General features: G+C 27.5%; 2 protein-coding genes across 2 annotated transcripts; both read left to right on the top strand.

The window, feature by feature from the left end:
* The first annotated feature begins 3,987 nt into the window (after positions 1-3,987).
* LOC105107233 (uncharacterized protein At4g08330, chloroplastic) lies at positions 3,988-5,584 on the top strand. The gene is made up of 2 exons (XM_011001085.1): positions 3,988-4,322; positions 5,063-5,584. Exons 1-2 carry the CDS (start codon positions 4,225-4,227, stop codon positions 5,457-5,459), a joined length of 495 nt encoding a protein of 164 aa, XP_010999387.1. The 5' UTR covers positions 3,988-4,224; the 3' UTR covers positions 5,460-5,584.
* Positions 5,585-12,815: 7,231 nt separating this feature from the next.
* LOC105107232 (esterase-like) lies at positions 12,816-16,040 on the top strand. The gene is made up of 5 exons (XM_011001084.1): positions 12,816-13,131; positions 14,214-14,426; positions 14,534-14,703; positions 15,302-15,566; positions 15,645-16,040. Exons 1-5 carry the CDS (start codon positions 12,897-12,899, stop codon positions 15,905-15,907), a joined length of 1,146 nt encoding a protein of 381 aa, XP_010999386.1. The 5' UTR covers positions 12,816-12,896; the 3' UTR covers positions 15,908-16,040.
* Positions 16,041-16,928: the final 888 nt, after the last annotated feature.

The raw sequence follows: 16,928 nt of genomic DNA, 5'->3' as shown, positions 1-16,928 counted from the left end.
TCTTCTAGAAATTGAACAACATTCATAACGTCAAAATCAATTACTAATAAATAACATTTCCCAACACCTTAAAAATGATCAATTAACAATATTTTAATTCTAGATCGCTAGTATTATTTTCTATCATTCCGTAAATAGCTAATCCAAATTTTGGAAATATGCCAATACAAGGTATCCCTTTAATATCATTAGCTTTTCCTATTTCTTAGGAATAATGAATTAAGTTTATTTTTGTTCTCCTGATTTTTTAGGGTTATGCTGATACTAATAAATCTCATTGGCATTTAGTTTCCCTTACTTGGGATCGACTAATCAAATTCAAAATAATATTGATATCAATATTGAGCCATTGATATCATTAGCTATCCAAACTCAAAATAGCTAATTAATTTTTTTTAGATACCGTAATTTGTTAATTGATAATATTAATGTCAATGACCACTTGACATCATTAGCCTCTATTCTAAGAATAACTAATCAAGTTCCATATAAATACCAATATCAATATAACCCATTAATATAATTAGCTATTTAATCTTGGAATAACTAATCAAATCCCTTGAGATACTTCAATTTATTATTCATTAATATTAATATCAAGAGCCTCATTGACATCATTAACCTCTATTCTAGGAGTAGCTAATCAGGTTATTCATCTAGGTTCTTTCTTTCCCTCTTTTATTCATTCGTTTATTTATTTTGCATATCAACATGGAATACATAATGAGTAAATTCTAGCGATATTAAAATGCAATAATTTAACAATTTATAAGTGTTAGGCACGTATTTATTGTGTGAGCTTTAATCGCGATTTCTTAATGCCTTTTGGATTCTACAACATCTCCTCTACCAATAAAAATTTAATCATAATCACATCCTCTTGAAAATTCCATTTCAACTTCTCATTTTCATCCCAACATAGCCAGCTATGGACTATACAAAATACAAAGTTTTTTTCTTTATAATTTATCTCAATTTTCTTTAATTTATTGGTAATTGTATAACTCATAAATCACAATCCAATCATATTAAAATTTAAGATTATAACTATGTGATTGCAACATTTCTTCATCATATTCAATTTCAATATTTAATTCCATTTCAATAATCATATGCATTATGCTACAATGCATAATTATACATAATTATAAATATTAAATCCATTTAAATCCATCCTTCCATTCTTTTTTACTCATCTTGCTCTTTTTACCATTAATTCACCAAGTTTTCTACTTTAATAATAACTGATTTCACATAATTCTTAAATTATTTTATCCCATTTACTTGATTTCACAAGTAATTTGTAATTCCCTCAAAATTATTCAAGAAACCTAATTAAGTAAAAATCTAAAATTTAACACTAACATGTTAACTATAATTTGTAATTCCCCCAAAATCATTCAAGAACCCTAATTAAGTAAAAATCTAAAATTTAACACTAACATGTTAACTATAATTTGTAATTCCCCCAAAATCATTCAAGAACCCTAATTAAGTAAAAATCTAAAATTTAACACTAACATGTTAACTATTTAAATTAATAAGAGCATTGAGGTTTAAAGGTGCATTACCTACCAAGATGGATATTTAAACCTTTCCTTAGCAAACCAATGTTCTCAATTCTCCTTCCTCATCTAATCTTCTCTTTCTTTCTATTTCTCCAACCATATCTCTCTATTCCTTTCTTTCTAATTTTTCAGACTCTATGTATGTCTGTCCTCTCTTCAATGTTTCTTTTTCACCCCTCACACCATGTCTCAAGAGTGAGGAATAAGAAATTAAAGGAAAAAAGAAGAAGATGAAGACTCTCTCTCTCTCTCTCTCTCTCTTCCTTCACAATTGCACGCCACTTTATAAAGGGAAAAAGAAAGAGTTTTTGTCACAATTGCATGCCAATTTATAAAGGGAAAAAGAAAGAGTTTTTGGCTTAATTCCAATCTTACCTTTGCCTTTTGTTTATATGTTATTTTACTCGAACTCTAGCAATATCACGGGGCCTTTAAAAACACCTATCAACCCAATGTATAACATTGTGTTAAGAGGTTAGTTCTATATCTTTAGCATGATCTAATAATCAGATTGAGAGTTATGATTGATAACATAAAACTAGCCAACAAGTAATTTTCACATTAAAATCCAAATTTATAAGTTATTTCACCTACTAAAATCATCAACATTTTTAAAATAATTAATTAGGGACTGATTTTTATGTCCGACCATGCACGCGACGGGTGGATAAGCATAACACTTGTCGGTGTGATTTGCACATTGACTGCCGCCGTCTAATGAAATCGTGGGATTAATGCATCGATACTTCTTTAAAAAATCCCCGTCTCCCTTTCTTTTGGCCCTAGTCTTGCTTCGATGCAGTAGGAGACACGTTAATTATGAATATTCAAAGAGCTACCATTATATTCCAAATTTCCCCTAAAATAGCTAAACTAAATGCTGGGATATTGAATAACGTACGTCGAAGGACCAAATACAGTACTTCCTATTTCGTAGATTTACTTGGGATTACTCTTCATGCAATCTTAATTGTAGTTGACTCCTCGCATCACTCAAGACGTACACGCAATGCTTTTTAGCTCGAAACTAAGTTAGACGTTGCAGCATACATTATAAAAACATCGGCTCATTGAATCTTCATTTTTAGCGTGAAAAATCATGCTTGGGTTCTTTATATTTGGTCTGTAGTTTCTGTTTGTGTTTCAGTCATACATCTTGATTTTCTTACATTTAAGTTTATGTGAGTTAATAGAAGAGTGAGAAAGTCCTAAAAGAAAGAGAGGAGAAAGAAAGCTTGGGGTAAAACATGTTCTAGCAAAATAAAAAATAAAAAATAAAAAATAAAAAATAAAAAATAAAAAATAAAAAATAAAAAATAAAAAATAAAAAATAAAAAATAAAAAATAAAAAATAAAAAATAAAAAATAAAAAATAAAAAATAAAAAATAAATGTTAATGAAATTGTCTTTGGGTATAAGAGTTTCTATATAGATTGTTTGGACATTCTATTATATTAAAAAAATATATCAAAATTCAAGATTTTTTTATTTGGTTTGATTTTATATTTTTTAACTGATTAGAGAATATTTTGAAGTTGAAAATAGAGCTATTGAACTCAATTAAAATCATTAAAAAAATTTATAAAGTGTTTTTAGTTTTTACTTAAAAAATTATGTGAATAATATTAAAAGAAATACTTAATTAAAACAAAAAAATGAGTAAAAAAGTGAATTCTTGCTAAAAACACTCTTTTTTCTTCATAATTTCAATTATTATCATTTTTATGAATATATATTTTAATTATCATAAAATTAAATTTAATAAAGTGCCATGCCACATCGTTGGGTACTGCTAGTACATTACTGTAAATAAAAAAAAAAGAAAAGAAGAAGAAGGAGAGGAGGAAGGTGGACGATACAAAAAATTTGGCTCCAATAGTCGTACTATGGATAAACAAACGACCAACCTCTATTATAATAATAATTACCTCCAGTTACCAACTCAAATATGGACACGTGTAATTTAAAGAAACAACACCGCCACGTACAATAATAATGCAATGATGAGCCATTACCTAAATTATTAGATTTTAAGTTTATTTTATAGGTTATCACTAGTTATTAATTTTATAAATTTTAAAATTATAATTATTAAATTTTAAATTAATAAAATTAATTAAAATATATAAATTAGTTTGAATATCTATATTAATAAAATAATAATAATAATAATAAAATTTATTATATAAAATTACGTGGTTGCTAATATTAATACTCACTGAAATATATGTTATTATTAATTTTAAAATCTGTGAATATTAATCAAGTCACAACTGCGATGAATAACCTGTTTAATAATAGTATTTGACACTTAATTACTCTCATTAATTATGTAAATTACTTAATAAGCCCTTTAGTTTTCCGTTTTAAAACCTAGTCGTTGTCTTCCAGAAAGAAAAGGACAGCCGAGGCAGCACCAATCCCATCACCTTTTCATTGTTTTGATTCCTCAGCAGCCTCTTCTTCTTCTCTCTTTTGAAGTTACTTCTGCTCTTGAACTTGGTTAGTTTAAGTCACCCGATTCAGGCTGGACACGTTTCTTACAAACCACTTACATGTAATGAGTACTGCTTTGATCACCATTAACTCAGTAAATATTCTGTCACCGATCGTTTGAGTCTCAATCACGATCACAGCCGTTGATCAAGGAGGAGAAATGGAAAAATCTACGGCTTTCAGGGAAGCTTACCTCAACGGGAATCACCATCATTCCTTTTCTTCTTCCTCTGCTTCTCATAGACATGTTAGCTACAGGTTCTTTCTCTTCCTCTATATATGGATCCTTTTTATATGGGGTTCTTTTTTTGGAATTGAAATATTGTGTTAATGATAGGGGCATTTTTTCTTTTTTTGTTGTTGATTCAAATTAGCTGACTGTCCTATGCTCTCTGTTTTATATTGGAAATTCACCGTATTCCATTCACGTTCAAATTGAGGCCGTGTAGGACATCTGATTTACCATGCTTGGCTTCTCCATGATAGAACCCAGGTTTCTTTTCAAGGTTCTTGATAAGCTTGTGAGAATTGATCTAAATGGATGTAAAATATGAGGCTAGGTTGATATTTGAATTCAACTCCTAAGCTTGAGAACCAAAAGTCGTCGTCTTCTTTAAGTTTTGAACAATGTCTTGGGTGGTTAATGCTGATACAGAACTTAAACATAATTCTTTAAAGGGTAGCAGGACAAATGTTATGACCAATCAAATGAGGTGAAGTTCTTTTCTACATCCCCGTGGTCCTATTAAAGCGATCGGATGGGTTGTTGATCCTCTGTTGCCTTTTTTATTGAAACTGATGGAAAAAATGACTAGAGAGAGAGGATAGGATAGAAATTTAGTTTTAGTCACATTAACATATAAGACAGTATCCATCCATAGACATGTTATGTGCTTTCTAAAAATTCTTTATTGGATCATTGTGGATTTGGTTGTTTCTGCATTGGTTGTGTTTTTCTAAGGATATATAGAAAATAAAATGGAGGAACTTTGGTGCAGCTGCGGTATCTGCGGGTATGAGTTGAACTTGAGCTCCTCCAATCGAAACACGTCAACAATTGGCTCTAAATATGGGAAATCCATAAAGCGGGGGAAAATCTCATTCTTCTTGATCGATGAGAGTAGATTTACTCAGGTTGATGAATTCCAATGCTTTCCCTTCTTTTCAAAAAACTCCCTTGGTTTGTTCCGCCAGAGAACTGCACTTCTTTGCCGCAAGTGTGGTAATCACATTGGAATTGCTTATGCTGATGAAGCTTCAGCTTATCCACTTGTAGCAGACGGATCTGACTCTTCCTCAGTCAGTGAAGTTTTCAAACGTCGAAAATATGATGTTAAAATCCGTGCCTTGCAGCCTTCTTCTGCCGAGCAGTTTAGCATTCCACTTTACACCTGATGTATTGGAGCAAGCCTCTTCATGTTTTATGTCAATCAAATGATGTCAATTAGACGTCAAAAACTATGCCAGAGGTTTTCCTGTGACACTTTCATGTATATACGTTTGAGTGCTCCTTTAATGTTGTTCTTTGTGTGTATTTACTGTCATATATTAGATGGTGACTTGCACAGAACAGTGTTCATGAGCATTAAAGAGAGCATGGTAGAGTTTGAAGGGGCCAAAGTCCATAACGAAAGATTTGACTGTAGAATAGTAGTATGATATAAAGAATCAAGTTAAACGCACACGTCCTGGAAGTGTTGGGTTTTTGAAATATATATACACACTAAAAATTATAAATTTAATTTTTTTTCAGGATTTCCAACATCCTGTTCGATAGATCTTTGAGTTATTTAAAATTTATTAAAATATTACTGAAAAATCATTTTTTTTTTAACTTTGAATAATTATTTTAGTGATTGGTTGTTATAAATTACAAGTTATTTAAATATTCAATTTTTAATAATAATTCATACAAACTATTAAAAAGAAATCTTCTAAACTCTTTAAAGAGAAAACTATTATTATACCTTTGAATATTAACTATTTGTTTTTTTAATGTTTTAGGTGTTTATGTAGTGGCCTCTATTCATAAGAAATAAAAAACATAATTTTTTATTTATAAGAAAACTTAAAAATTTTATAATTGATAAAATATCAATTTACTCCTTGAATAATATCACATATATTATTTTAAAATAATTTTAAAAATCTATTCAATCAAGTTTCTACTTGATTTTTCTAACTCTAGAATTGTAATTTCCTATGTAAGTTACATGCTAGTTCTTAATTTTTAAAATTTATTTATAATCAAGTCACATTTAATTAATCATTCATTTTTAATTTATAGCCAATGATTTTTATTTGTGTGACCAATTAGATTCTTTAATAAGTCAACTCAAATATAAATTATAATTTTAAAAAAAGATTAAATAAATTAATTTATTATCAATTTATCAATTGAATAATTTATATTTGAAGATTAAATACAATGTCTAACAGCCTGTTATGATTCACAAAATATTAGGAAAGTCATAAGTAATTTGATTTAACCTTTTGTTATGATTCTCAAAATATTAGGAAAGTCATAAGTAGTTTGATTTAACCTTTTAGTAATTAGTTTCTTAGTGTAATTATTATTCATTCATCAACGATCTTTTGATTTAAACATTATAGTATAAAGTGTTTATTTTGTCAAATTATATTAGTTTTTAACAGCATAGTCATTGATTTTTTAAAAAATAAGATTTGAAAAGAGTTTCAAATCTCATCCACATTGCGAAAGGATTTATAATTAATACGATTTAAGAACAAATAAAACATTTTTCTTAGGTCACCCAAAGGGATAAATCTTCTTGTTATCACTCAAATACCTTTATATAGTTCTTACTCAATATCTACTTATTTGTTACCTTTGATTAGAACAATATGTAGCAAGATTAAAGCATAATATTCTTAATATAAGATAACTTAGTGATTCAAGTTTAAGGATCATTTACATAACTATAACATGAGTATTTCCATAAAAACAAATAATCTCTCTATATAAGATTCTCATACGAGTTAGTTCAATGTAATTTTATTTGACAAGCACCTACATAGTAGTTTTAGATATACCTTATGTCTCTGCTTTTGAGAACAATTGCTTCATTTCATGAAAGAAAAAATAATAATATGTATCAATTTTAATAACTCTAATTAATATTCAATCTTAATAAAGAGTTGACCAAGAACATTTTAGGAACAATGATTTGATACAATATAAATTTCATAATTACAATAATTTTATAATTTTCTTTGCAAAAGATTTTCATTCTAAGAAATGTATCGTTACTCTAGATTCATTAATAAAATATTATATTCTTTAATAAAATATTTGATAAATATTAAATTTAAATAAACAAATCAAATATATTTACATGAATAAAGACAATGCCAAATGCAACCAACTATTGACTACATGACATAAACATTAACAATCTCACTTACACTAAAGTCAATCACTCATGAATCAAATATTATAATGCTTTACTTGACAATAATGCTTTTACTAGGACAATGACTTAGTAAAAGAATCTACAATATTCTTTTTAATAACTACTCAATCTATCTTTACATCTTTTCTTTATATAATTCTCTAATCAAATGGAATTGTCTAAGTATATTTTTAGATTATTGACGAGAATTTGGTTCCTTTACATGTGCAATGGCTCCATTGTTGTCACAATACATAACTATTAGATAAATAATACTAGAAACCACACCTAATTCATTGATAAACTTCTTGATCCAAACAATCTTTTTTGTCCCCTTAAACATAGAGGTATATTCAATTTTAGCCGTAAAATCTATTTTGATCTTTTATTTGGAACTCTTCCAGCTCATTACCATTATTTAGAGTAAAACACAATCTAATTGCATTTATCATTTTCAATATCTGATTGAAAACTATCATTCAAATAATTATAAACTACTAGTTTATCTCATTCATAGACTAGAAAAAAATTCTTATTTTTTCTTATATATTTAATAATATTTTTAACTATCTTCAATAAATCTTACCTAAATTAGATTAATATCTACTTGTTATGCTCAAAATATAAGATATATGGTATTGTACATAGCATCACACATGTTATGGATCTTATATCCATAGTATATGAAATCATTTTCATCCTATCCCTCTTAATTTGTGTTTTAGAACATACATCCTTTGAGAGAGTATCATATGTGAAATATTAAATATTATCTTTTGGATCTCTCATGCTAAATCATTTTAGCATCTTATTTATGTACTTGGATTGGAACAATCCAAGCAACATTTTATATCTATCTTTATAAATCTTTATTCTTAGTATATAGGTTGTCATTTCCTATTAATAATATGTTGTTTACATATAATTTTAGACAAACAACTATACTTCCACTAACCTTTTTATAAACATAAGACAACTTCCACTAACCTTTTTATAAACATAAGTCCTATAAATGAATTTGTATAACTTGCATACTTTTTTGGAAAATTTCTTAGATTGAAAACTTTCAAGTTGTGTCATATATATATATATATATATTGAACATTTTTATTCAAAAATATAGTTTTGATATCCATTTGCCAAATATCATAATCATGATATGCAACTATAGCAAGAAAAATATTTATAGACTTTAACATAGTTACCAACTGAAAAGTTTCATCATAATTAATCTATTTATCTTGATTTGTAACCTTTAACAATGAATTTAGCTTTGTAAGTTTGTACATTGCCATCCATATCAGTTTTTATCTTAAAGATCCATTAACATCTAATAAGTTTTATCCCTTCAAATGGATTAACTAAGGTTCATACCTAGTTAGTGTACATGAAATTCATTTTAGATTTTATGGTCTCAAACCATTTCTTAGAATTAATATCAGATATTGGTTTTATGAATTAATAGGCTCAATAAGTATAATCAACTTGTTATTTTCAACTTCTATGAAAAGTCTATATCTTATTGGTGCATGATGTGTCTTACCAGATCTACAAAGTACTTATATTTTTTAAGCTTCAAGCTGAACATCAAATGTTATAAGCTCATGCTCAAGTTCTATTTGGATATCGGTTTATGATTCTTGAACTTTTTCAAGTTTTATTTTTCTCTTATTGTTCATTTTAAAAACAAATTATTTCCTTAAAAAGATAGCATATTTTAAGATATTTTTTTTTTGCTTAATGGGATGATATATATAATATATATTACTCACATTTCAAATCTTTATATATGATAAGATTACTCTTTTACCATTCCATAACTCATATGAAGTCTTATCAATAGATTTTGATGGAATTCTTTTTTAAAGGTAAGTGGTAGTTTATAAAGTATAGCCCTATAAGAAAGGTGAAAGGTTTATTTAGCTTATAATAAACTACAACATATCCAATAGGGTGCAATTTATCATTTTAAAAACTCTGGTATGTTGTGGTGTTGTAGGAGGTGTCTATTATGAGATAATCTCATTCTCTTTTAAATAATCTTAAAAATCATGGTTGAAGTATTCTCCACATCGATCTAATTGAAGTATATTAATACTTTTTCAGTTTAATTTTTTTAACTTTATTTTTAAATTCTTTGAATCTATTAAATGATTTAAACTTTCATCAAATATATATAACCATATCCAATATGGTCATTAATGATGAAACATGTATATCCATATAATGCACAAATCATTATTAGTCTATGTACATCTATATGTATTAAAACCTAACAATTCATTAAAACTTTCATTCTTTCATTAAATGATGTTTTGGTTATCTTACCCAACAAACAAACTTTACAAGTTTTATATGATTCATAATCAAAAGGATTAAATAACTTTGTTTTTATGTAACATGGTTTATTGATATGATCTAGTTTACAATACCATATATAATATGGATATTTATTTTCTAATATATTATTCTTGCTATTTATATTGAACTTGAGCATTTCAAGATTAAGTATATACAAATCATTTGAATAAGTACTAGATCTATAATAAATATCATTATTATAAAATGAAATTTTTTCCTTAATAATAATTTTAAATCATTTGTATAAGTACTACATCCATAATAAATATCATTATTATGAAAAGAATTTTTTTTCTTAATAATAATTTTAAACCCATTTAGAAATGGATACGATGTTTTTAGAAAGTGCCAGAATAAAATAAAACTCATCAAGTTCTTGTATCAACTCAATAGGCAAAGTTAATGCAACAACCTTTAATTCATTACCAGTTTGTAAGTTCATGTTACTTTTATTCAATCATAAACACACATGAATCAAAAACTTCAATAAACTTTTTAACCCTCGTGGTTGCAAGATACCCCTTACAGTTCCTCTTATAATGGCTTTCCTGGATACAATGATGACAATTCCTTTGTCATTCTTAATGCACTAAGTAGACTTTTATGCCTAGATTGCAAGACCAAGTCAACACTTAACTCATGGTCCATGACAAAACTCAATTGATCTAATTTTTTAAAATAGTCAATCATCCTCAATACATGGGTGTTTATCGAGGAACTCTTTTTCATATTACAATGAAACAATTCCTTAGAGGTATCATACCTCTCAGTCCTACTAGTCATATCAAACAACTCTTTGAGAAGCATATTTATTATATAAGCATCCATATTCTCATATTGTGTTTGAAGTTTAAGTGACATGCTAGATAACATAACACATGTAGTATGCTCATTGTCATCGATATAATAATGATATTTAGTCTTATCTTCATTATTAGCATTCTCATTAAAGACAAGAGGAACTGAATTTTTAAGAGCATATAACCTTTTTTAAGAAAATACCCTAGTTGCAAAACCAAAATCAAAATTACCATTGCAAAACTAGCTTAGTACAAGAGCTTCTGCTATTAGTTTTTATCTATAACTTTCTTATTTTGATCAAATGGCTAAGCTTTGATCAATCTTTGAAGGAATCCTTAAAAAACCTAGAAAAAACCCTATAAATACCCTTATAATTCAAAGAAAAAAAAGTGAAAAAAGAGAGAGAAATACTAAGAAAATACCTTAGTTGTAATGGTTTATGAGCCTAACATAAGGTTTTCTTCATCTTTGAAAGGGTCACAAGTTTGTGAAAATAAAACTTTACAAAGAAAAGTAAAGAAGGACGATAATAGCTCTAGGGGTGTGAAGGTATATTTTTTAACCTAAAAGTGGAGTCCATATGGCCTACTTGATTTGATTTTGATTGTCATTTTATTTGTGTTTATGTTTACAAGCATGGAAACATATTTGAAATGTTTAAAAAGTAGAAAGGTGCTCGTTCTTTCTTTTTTTTTGTTCCAGTTTTTTTATTCTATGGTATGTTGTTCTTTAAAGTATTTAAGGATGTGTTTGAATTTTTTGATGTAATAAAAGCCTTCTAGTTAGTTAGTTTTTGATAAAATAATGTTTTTGTTTTCTTAGTTTTGTTAATGCATTAATAAGCCATGCCATTAATCATGGGTTTATAAGGTTTTGGTCATAACCAAAATATGTTTTGAAAATAATTTTTAAATCTAAATTGCATGGATAAACTTAATAAGATTTCATGCATGTTTCCTATGCTTTGTTATTTTTAGTTATTGGTTTTGATTTAATGATATATGATATGACAATGTGGTTTATGTGAATAGAAAAGATTTGATTTCAAGGCTTGGTTTGCATTCTTGGGTTTGGTAGTAAGCTAATCAATTTCTGGGTAAAATTTAGGTTAGTGTTATTCATGTTCTTTCCAAGAATATTGTTTTAGCTATGATTTTTTGATCTATTTTATTTTATTTCTTTTCATCTTCACAATGGTGTGACATCATTCAGAAATAATATAAAAATGTGTTTTATTTGGTGTGTATACAACAAAGTCTTTAAAAAGAATCATATAACAAATAAAAATATATGGTAAGTTTTAATATTTTTTATATGCACAAAAATATCTTTGCATATGTTTTTGGATTTAATAATCAATTTATTAAATTCATAAGAACTTGACCAGTATTTTAATAACCCTAAAATTTTTTATTTATAAGAATTGATGGTCAACACCCTGATATAAATGTTTGATATCAGGGTAGACTGATATTTAAATATCAGGAGTTGACTAGAAAATTTTTAAATTTTTTTTTAGATATTCACCAATTTTAATTGGAAGTATTTTCACCACAATATATAAATTGTGAAAAACTCTTTCATTTTTTAAAATAGATAAACCCTATCAAGGCACTTATAATGATCATTTTCATTTGAATTTATCTTGTTATACAAGTCTATAATAAATTTAAAATATCAAATTTATTTATAAGAGTAAATGTTTATCCTAAGCTATAGGCTGATTATTGATTAAAAACCCAGTAAAATCTTTAAATATATAAAGACCATACATCCCAAGCTATAGGGTGATTATTAATTAAAAACCCATTAAAATCTTTAAATATATAAAGACCATACAATATAGTCTATTTTAAATAAAATGTACTAGAAATATTAATTTTTTTTTTATCTATAACTATTTCTTTACCCTAAAATTTTTTATAAAACAAATATACCTAAATCTTCTAGCGATGATAAACCAAATAGTTTTCTTAACCTCAACGCTGCTTATCCATATACGAAACTCTATGCAATGATTTCTTACACAACCGGTGATAATAACGTCGGTGCATAGATTAATCTTTGTACTGCACGCATCATTGAATATGTCACGCCGATAAAAATGGCGTTCATGTAGAAATTGACCATAAATCTAGGTTTGAAAGGTCTTCCATGATTGCGAAATGTTGGCATTTATAAACCCTAGATATAATCCCCTCTCAACGTAGCTCTCATCTCAAAATTTCTTACGGAGTTCTCTACCACTAGCTTATCCATGACGAACATCTCCTCTCTTTGCCTCTTTTTTTTCACTTTACCTACCATCTTGAACCCGATATGTGCTCTGAAAAGTTGTGAGTTCCCAGCTATCTTTAACTTTGGTGACTCAAATTCGGACACAGGAGGATTCGTTGCTTCCTTCCCTCCTCTTAATCCCCCCTATGGAGAAACTTACTTTCAAATGCCGGTGGGGAGGTTCTCCGATGGACGGCTGATTATAGATTTCGTCGGTAAGTTTCGAACCTTTAGGTCCAGCTTAGAACAAATTAATATCATTGCCTAATTTATTAGTGGCCATATGAATAGACATTGGCAAATCTTGTGAGGTTATAGAACTGACTCTGACAAATAGATAGGTCTCTGAATAGGACATAGTTAGCGATCAGCCGCTCAAATGCCTTATTCATTGCTCTCTTCTTAGAAACCCTCTGCGTCTATAAAGGACAAGGAGGGACGACGATTTTGTTTGGAAACGAGGTGTAGATTGTGTTTATTTAAATTTAAATTTTTTTATTTTTTAAAATTATTTTAATGGGCTAATATTAAAAATAATTTTTTAAATATAAAAATATTTTTTAATATATTTATAAATAAAAAATACTTTAAAATGCTAGCACAGTACTAAATAGAACTATAACTTAGCAACATTGGTCACAAGATGTGTTGTTTGTTGACGTGTATTGAAGATTTTGGTGGGGTTTACTGGCTGGTAATTATTATTATTATTATTATTTTAAAGAATTTAATTATTTAAAATTTATGAGAATTCACTTTACCACTTACACGTTTCACATTAATTTGCATGAAATTTAATACGAAAAAATTGCTTATAAATTATTTTGCTTTCTGATAGAGTGCTAATTAATGGTCAGGCCATAAGGATCCCTGGACACTTATTTTTCGTGGGTAGTCCCAACTGCCATGTACAAAATACTATACTTTGAGACTTGGAAGAGTAATATTCATTTATTTTCATATTGTTTGTTTTTTTTTGAATAGCTAATAGATATTTTTAAAAAATATTTTAATTTTAAATTTTAAATTATTAGATAATTATTTAAAATATAATTTATATTATTTTAAAGAAATTATTTTACTTTGAAATAGGTAGAAACTCATTACTATCTTGTATTTAATTTTATTAAATAAAACAAAAGTGATGAGATTTTAATTGGTAACTATTTGTTCAAAAAATTCTGATATTATATTAAAAAATTATTATAATTTAAAAGTTTAAGTGAAACTTTAAAATATAATTTAGAAAAATAATGTTTTACTGACAATTGAGTCTATATATATTGTGATGTATCAGCAAAGAGTTTGAATCTCTCATTTCTTAGTGCTTACCTCAACTCTCTGGGGACCAACTTTACTGTCGGAGCAAATTTTGCCACAGCATCATCCACCATTACATTGCCAGCTAGGATTATACCGGCCAATAATGGATTCAGTCCATTCTACTTTCTAGTGCAATATAATCAATTCGTGCAGTTAAAGGACAGATCACAGTTGATTAGGAAACAAGGTAAGCATTAATTAATTAATTAATTAATCTGGAATTTTGATGTTCAATTAATTAAGATATAATTGGCAATAAATTGAATTTCTCGTTAAGCCATGATCTGTTTGTAGGAGGGGTATTTGCACAATTGATGCCCAAGGAGGAATATTTTCAAAAAGCTTTATACACATTCGATATTGGTCAAAATGATCTTGGAGCTGGATTTTTCGGAGATATGTCTGTTGAGGAAGTAAATGCCTCTGTTCCTAACATTGTCAATACATTCTCGACAAATGTTAAGGTAACAAGTTTCTATGCCCTTTTCCTCCCCAACATCTGTTATTCTGAGTTTTTGTCTTCACTTTTCTTAATCGTAATTCATAGTGTATGCCCATTACCAGTTATTTTATTTGAAAATAAACTAGAGTTTGGTTTTCTAGAAAATAAAAGACTTAGTCTATTAATTAAGTATTGTGGTTGGATTAAATAATTTAATCTATTGATTCAAAATTGATCAATTGATTAAGTTGGCAGAATACATTTACTATCTAGTTTATAATTTTTTTTTTTGTCTAGAACTTGAAATCTATAAATAAATTTATAATTAGAAGTATAATTCAACAAGCGTAGAGAAAAATATACAAGAAAAAACACTTAATAAGATTGTTTTTCCCCTCGAATCTTATTTTCGTTATTTAATTTTGCTTATTGTTTTGTTGTTCACAAACACCCACCACGCCTGTTTTTCTTCTAATCAAATGATATCAGAACCTATTTTTTACTGTTTTACATGGCCAGTACAAAATTTCCACTGATATCTGAATTCTATCCCTTCTGCAATCATTTTATCACGTAGAAATATTATATGCATCTAAAACATGATAGTTACCTTGATGCAGAGCATATACAATTTGGGAGCGAGATCATTCTGGATTCACAATACAGGACCAATTGGTTGTCTTGCTTATGTTTTAGCCAATTTTCCTTCTGCTGAAAAAGACAGTGTTGGTTGCGCCAAGTCTTATAATGAAGTAGCTCAATACTTCAATTATGAGTTGAAAGAGACTGTACTTCAACTCAGGAAGGCTTTTCCTTCAGCAGCATTCACATATGTAGATGTATATTCTGTGAAGTATTCTTTATTCAGTGAACCCAAAAAACATGGTATGTAAAACCCTATATTTTACTCGTATTTATTTTAAAAAATTGTCATATTTAATGTGGTTTCGTTTCATATTGTAGGATTTGAGCTTCCACTTGTAGCATGCTGTGGCTACGGAGGCCTGTATAATTACAGTAGCAGTGCTGGATGTGGAGCAACAATCACAGTAAATGGCACCCAGATAACCGTGGGCTCATGCGATGATCCCTCGGTACGAGTCGTTTGGGATGGAATTCATTACACCGAGGCCGCCAACAAATTTATTTTTGAGCAAATATCTACAGGAGCCTTTTCTGATCCTCCTATTCCTTTGAAGATGGCATGTCACAGGACAATGGGTTAATATATAGGTATAAATCTATAGTTCATTATCATATAATCTAGGTGATCAATCTCAATAAAGGATGAATTATTCAATATGCTATGAATTGTACTATTCTCTCTCATAAAAATACGAGATTTACGAATTATTTTCATCCTACATTTGTGTTCTTGGCAGAGGATGGAACACAACTCCTGGCAAATTTAATAATTTCTCTTCATTAAGTGTTTACATCAGGCAGCCATGCAATCATTTTTTTTTAAATTAATGTAGTTCTTTTGATAGTTTATGCACACCTTAATTAATCATATAAATCTTAAAATTAATGACCATATAAATTTCTAGTGGTCCTAAAATTTAAAAAAATTAAATTAGTGATCTTTAAACAACAATAAAAGACATATCATTTTATTTATAAGAAAACCTAAAAACTTTAGAAATAGTAAAATATAAAATTTTTCTTTTTATAATATTATATATAAGATAATTTTAAAATTTTATTCAATTAAGTTTCTATTTAATTTTTTCTAGGTCTAAAATTATAATCCACTATATTAATTACATTTTAAATTTTAATTTTTAAAATTTATTTACAATCAAATCACACTTGATTAATAATTTCATTTTAATTTCTAACCAATATTTTTTTAATGTATATGACCAATTAGATTTTCTAATAAGTTGAATCAAATACAAATCATAATTCTAAATAAAATAGGATTAAATAAATTAATTTATTACCAATTTAATAATTAATTGATTTATATTTAAAGATCAAATACAATATCTAGTAACAGATCATGATCTCTTAAATATTTAAAAATTTATAAGTGGTTTGACTTAATTTTTTAGTTATCATTTTCTCAGTATAATTATTATCACTTTATCAAGAATGTTCTGATTTAAATATTATAACATGAAGTATATTTACTTTATTAAGTCATATTTTTTTAACACTACTGATTGTTTAAAGATTTGAAACTCTTTTTAAATTTCATTCCATATTGGTTAAAGATTTCACAATCAATACTATTTAAGAACA

Source organism: Populus euphratica, unplaced genomic scaffold, assembly GCF_000495115.2.
Source record: "Populus euphratica unplaced genomic scaffold, PopEup_1.0 scaffold152.1, whole genome shotgun sequence".
In the NCBI taxonomy this organism is placed as follows: Eukaryota; Viridiplantae; Streptophyta; class Magnoliopsida; order Malpighiales; family Salicaceae; genus Populus; species Populus euphratica.
This window is presented reverse-complemented; position numbering and strand designations above follow the sequence as displayed.

Excerpts from the sequence above, each read along its gene's own strand:
- LOC105107233 (XM_011001085.1), top strand. The coding sequence starts at position 4,225 with ATGGAAAAATCTACGGCTTTCAGGGAAGCTTACCTCAACGGGAATCAC. Across the intron at positions 4,323-5,062 it reads CATAGACATGTTAGCTACAG|CTGCGGTATCTGCGGGTATG; the intron begins GTTCTTTCTCTT and ends ACTTTGGTGCAG.
- LOC105107232 (XM_011001084.1), top strand. The coding sequence starts at position 12,897 with ATGACGAACATCTCCTCTCTTTGCCTCTTTTTTTTCACTTTACCTACC. Across the intron at positions 14,427-14,533 it reads ACAGTTGATTAGGAAACAAG|GAGGGGTATTTGCACAATTG; the intron begins GTAAGCATTAAT and ends ATCTGTTTGTAG. Across the intron at positions 14,704-15,301 it reads CATTCTCGACAAATGTTAAG|AGCATATACAATTTGGGAGC; the intron begins GTAACAAGTTTC and ends ACCTTGATGCAG.